Source organism: Benincasa hispida, chromosome 9 (genome assembly GCF_009727055.1).
Source record: "Benincasa hispida cultivar B227 chromosome 9, ASM972705v1, whole genome shotgun sequence".
Lineage (NCBI taxonomy): Eukaryota > Viridiplantae > Streptophyta > Magnoliopsida > Cucurbitales > Cucurbitaceae > Benincasa > Benincasa hispida.
The window spans coordinates 87444956-87449639 of NC_052357.1; the positions used below are offsets into that span (position 1 = coordinate 87444956).

General features: G+C 35.9%; 1 protein-coding gene across 1 annotated transcript; it reads right to left on the reverse strand.

The window, feature by feature from the left end:
- Positions 1–530: 530 nt before the first annotated feature.
- Positions 531–4412, reverse strand: LOC120086965 (30S ribosomal protein S20, chloroplastic). Its single transcript, XM_039043793.1, has 3 exons — positions 4125–4412; positions 3839–4005; positions 531–1022 (listed from the first exon to the last, which is right to left on the reverse strand). Exons 1-3 carry the CDS (start codon positions 4279–4281, stop codon positions 792–794), a joined length of 555 nt encoding a protein of 184 aa, XP_038899721.1. The 5' UTR covers positions 4282–4412; the 3' UTR covers positions 531–791.
- Positions 4413–4684: the final 272 nt, after the last annotated feature.

The window sequence follows — 4684 nt, forward strand, 5'->3', positions numbered from 1 at the left end:
AATTAAGGCTATATGTGTAGAAACTCCAACGAAATATCATGTCATGAAATTCATTAACCAGTATTAACTATAGGCATGTATGTTAAAGTTAAAAGAAAAAGAGTACATCGACTAAAAATGATAATTTAAAGTTAAATTTTTTTACAAATTTAGTCTACGAACATTACAGGTAGGAATCGTGTTGAATAAATCATTAAACTTCCAATCTAGTATCTCTAAATTTGTTTAGAGCCAGAATGTACAAACTAGATTTTGTGATATGCAACTGCATCATTTATGCACTTCTTTTTTCAAGAAGAGGATTTCTGAAGCTTTTGGAGACCTTTAAGGAGACGAATGAATTCAATTTGCCCTAAAAATATAAAATTTTAAGTTAATGATTTATAATTTTTTTTAGGTGTAATGGTATTAAAAAATTGGAACCATCAACCAAGGGGAGATAAAATATAAGGGAGCGTTTAGCACACAGAGTTGAGTTGGGTTAGTAATTATTATAGGAGGAGAGTAATTGAAAAAGTTGATGCGAATAATGAGGCGAGAAATGTGAGTTAACGTAAATAACGAGGTAATAAACCTCTTTAATAATTGGTGAACCAAACAGTGGGTGGGTTTATTTTACCTACCCAACCCAACCTAACTTGGAGGGCCAAACGCCCCTAAGTGAAACTTAAACAGTAGACATGGAAGAAGGTTTTAAACTAAATACAAAAATAAAAGAAATAGATGAAAAAAAGTTCGTCATTTATCTACGTCAAAAAATCACATCTTTCCATTCATTCCTCAATAGAGCATCAGGCAGCTGCTGGTGAATCTGGGGTGTACCAGCCATGGTGGATTTCTACAGCTTTCTTTCTTCTGGCGAGCCGGGATTTTCGTCGTGCTGCGGTGTTTCGGTGCAATGTTCCCACTCTCACAGCTTTGTCGATCACTGAGTATGCTTCGGCAATGAGCTTCTCAATTGGAAGGACTTCCTCAGATTGTGCTTCAGGTTTCTTCTTGAGACCATCTAAGGCTTCCAAAACCTGGAAGTGTAGGAGGGAGAGGTCATTATTATGCTGATTAGTTCTGGAAAGAAACAGAAAATCTTCTCTTTTACTTCACAATTTGCAAAAGCAAGTATGTAGAGGATGTGTTGTGCAACCATATGAAGATTATGCTTTAATCCTGTCCTATAGCAGATATAAGCCATGGAAAAGAAACCAACCCATTACATCAGACAGTAGCATCTCTTTAGAGATTTAATAAAAAAGGAAAGTTTTACCAGTTGGAAGGTATAATTAGGGAAGCCAATCATTTCTTCTGCTTCAGCAAGAAAGAGATGAAATCATAATTATAAATGAAATGGGAGACACCATCCATCACCTCTTCCTACTGCCTCTCTTGACACAAAGTTGTTAAAAAGATGATAAAAGAAATATAATAATTTGGAGAAATTTCAAGCAGAATATTTATCAGTTCTCTAGATCAAATGCTGCGTTCATAACTCAAATACACATTCCTTGTTGACCAAATTTCCCAGAAGAAAACTCTGAAGCATTAAGCCATAAAGTTTATGCATTCTTGGAACGATGACCAAAGAAAACTTTGCCAACAGAATTAGACACTTCCCAAGAGGCACCAAAAAGGAGAAACAAAGTCCTCTTAATCATTGGTCACACAAGATTTTACAGCTTAGGATTAACTCTAAGATCCCCAAGATAACACAAAGGAAAGATGTTAATCATATTGCATAACTCACCCAAAGAACAGCTGATACTCCAAAGATTTGAATAAATTTACAGCTAAGCCAAAGGCCCATTCAAACACCTTAGTTCTTGAATAAGTTCAAGACTTCAAGAAAGAGGCTGGAAAAAAATAATCTGAAGGAAATTATTTAAAATTCAGACATAACCAAGATGAAACCGCCTAGAGAACCTACCTCTAGCCAATTAGAAAGGATTATGCTGAAGCAATCTTCTACTGGACAATAATATTCTATCAACTTTACCATTTACCAAACTTTTCTTTCCAGTCCTTTTACAATTGTCCATCAACTTGGGATGCTTGATAGTTTATTAACTTAAACAATAACTCCTATAAATGAAAAATCAGTTTGGTTACTTTAATGGCAAATAATACTGAAGATCCAATCATTGAAGTCTTGATTACAAGCTGTCTAAAATGAAACTCATAAATTTTTCTGTAGTAGCCATTGTAATATTCGTGTCATTTTTTTTCAGTGGTGAACAGTGTTCATAATATAAATATAGTTTTACAATTTTAATCATATATAGATATATATAATGAGTGTCCGGACCAGCTTATGCATACTTGAACTAATCTCACGGAAAAACTCACCTGACCCTACAATATTTGTGTATCAAGAAACTCGTATAATATTAAATCCTAAGTAGGTGGCAACCATGGATTGAACCCATTACCTCTTAGGCCTTTATCAAACTCAAGTCTTTTATTTACCACTAGGCCAACCCATGATGGTTGTGTTTATAATCATTTATGAAAAGTAAGAATTTCTACTTATCAAATTTTCACGTCAAGCATCCAAACCAATGAGTTACCATTGACCTTATCAATCGAAATCATATTATGCTTGTGTATATATACATACATATAACCAATTGTCTACTAGTACTGAGTACAAAATTGTAAGCATCTACCTTCCATCTCTTAATTTTACAAAATTGTAAGCATCCCATTCAGGAACATTCAGACAAAGATAGTCATTTCAAGCATTTATCTTCAACATCTAATGTAATGACCTGTAACATATCGTAAGGAACATAAAGTAGCCGCTTGAGTCTTGATAAAGCTTAGTTTGTCTATAGGTACTTGCAAATTAGGCACATACCAGCCTAAAATGAAAATCGCCCAGAAATAAAGTCCATATGAACCCCTTACATCACAATTCCCCCTTATTTATGCCTTTTCTCACAACAAGATTGGGGCTGCAACAGATTTTTGGAACACAAACCTTGAGTATTGGAACCTAATATTCAGAAGGAATCAGAGAGAGGCTGAAATTGAAGCGCTCTTTTACACATTCTACCTGCTGTTTCCTTTCATAACAGACCTGACATGGGTCTTTGGAAGCTAGAACCCACTGGCATTTTTTCAAATAGCTCCCTTTTGTATGATTTATCCCCCTCCATTGATGAAATCTTGCCTCTGTATCATCTGATATGGAAGGGTCATTATCCAAAGAAGATTAAGTTTTTTCTTTGGGAGCTATAAGAAAGCCAACAAAACCCATGACAAGCTCCAAAGAATAGTGCCTGACATGGTTTTGACTCCACATGGTGCTCGATTTGTAAACAACAATCTGAATCACAGAGTTACCTTTTGGTATCATGTACCTTTGCTTACACCTTTTGGAACTATCTCCTTTCTACTCTTAATTGGCACACATCTCTCCCAGAAGATCCTGAATCTCTCCTGTCCCTTGTCCTTAGAGGGCACCCTTTCCAAAAGGAGACAAAAGCTTTTATGGGAAAATTTCATTAGACTGTTCAGCTGGAACATTGTGCAAGAAAGGAATAGAAGAGTCTTCCAAGACAGAGAACTTTCTTATTGTAGTTTGGTTGTGACTCGGTGTAAAATGTTCTCCCTTATTTCATCACTATAGCTATACTAGTCTCCTTTCAAACTGTAAAGATCTTTTGTAATGTCTCCTTAGGGGGGTTCCACACCACCCCCCTTCCCCCCTTTCTTTTTGTGTTGTAATTTCATACCATCAATGAAAAATGGTTCCTTATAAAAGAAATATATAATACTCTGAGATAAAAACGAATTCTGGAGTACATCATTCTTATAGATTTCAATATATTCCAAAATTAGGTACCTTCTTGATCCTGGTTTTGATTTCAGACTTCCGGGCTTTGTTGTAAATGCGCCTTTTCTCAGCCTGCCGAGTCCTCTTTGCAGCAGAATCAGCCTTGTTCTTAGGAGCAGCCTCGCAGACCACAGAGTAACGAGATGGCCTCTGAGCTTTACTCATCGTCAGGCACCCTTTACGAAAATGGAAAAAATTAAGTCCAGCAATTCGATACTTCATCAGACAATTTCGCAGTTCTTCTACTAAACAAAGAATATAAGAGGGGAAAAAAGGGAAACCCATAAAAACTCACCATTGGAGAAGGCGGAAACTGAAGTGTTGGAGGAGAAACTGAGAGATCTGAGGGTCAAAGAAGATGGGGAAGCGGGAATACAGGAGGAAGAAGCATTAAGGGAAAGATTTCTGAACTTAGAAGGGAGAGAGAAGCAACTAACTGCAGTTGCCGCCATTTCAGAGTGGGCGATTCTTGAAAAGAAAAGCTCCGGAGGTTGAAGAAGAAAAAGAAGAATGGTCTGTTGGCGCTTTATCCACTGGAAGCAGAGTTTTGAGTATCGGTTTATCCTTTGCTGTTTTCGGCTGTTTGGACTCGAGTTTTATATATTCTCATCCGGCTTCCATTTTAATTCCAGCCCCACATAAGAGCCAGTGAGTTTTTTTTTTCTTTTTCCTCTCTCTTTTGGTGATATACCACTTTAGTCCTACTTTGAGATTTATTCAACCTTTAATGTTTGTACTTTCAACAAATTTAAATTTAGTCAAGTTTATTATTATCCATTAACATTTTCAATTTTATTTTCTTAAGGAAGATTGTTATTACAAATTAACATATTTGAAAAAAATTAACTTTAAATG

Bases quoted from the DNA above. Each gene is read 5' to 3' on its own strand.
- LOC120086965 (XM_039043793.1), bottom strand. From the start codon at position 4,281: ATGGCGGCAACTGCAGTTAGTTGCTTCTCTCTCCCTTCTAAGTTCAGA. The intron at 4,006-4,124 runs GTGAGTTTTTAT...ATTTTCGTAAAG, and splicing joins AGTTTCCGCCTTCTCCAATG to GGTGCCTGACGATGAGTAAA. The intron at 1,023-3,838 runs GTACCTAATTTT...CTACACTTCCAG, and splicing joins TCAAAACCAGGATCAAGAAG to GTTTTGGAAGCCTTAGATGG.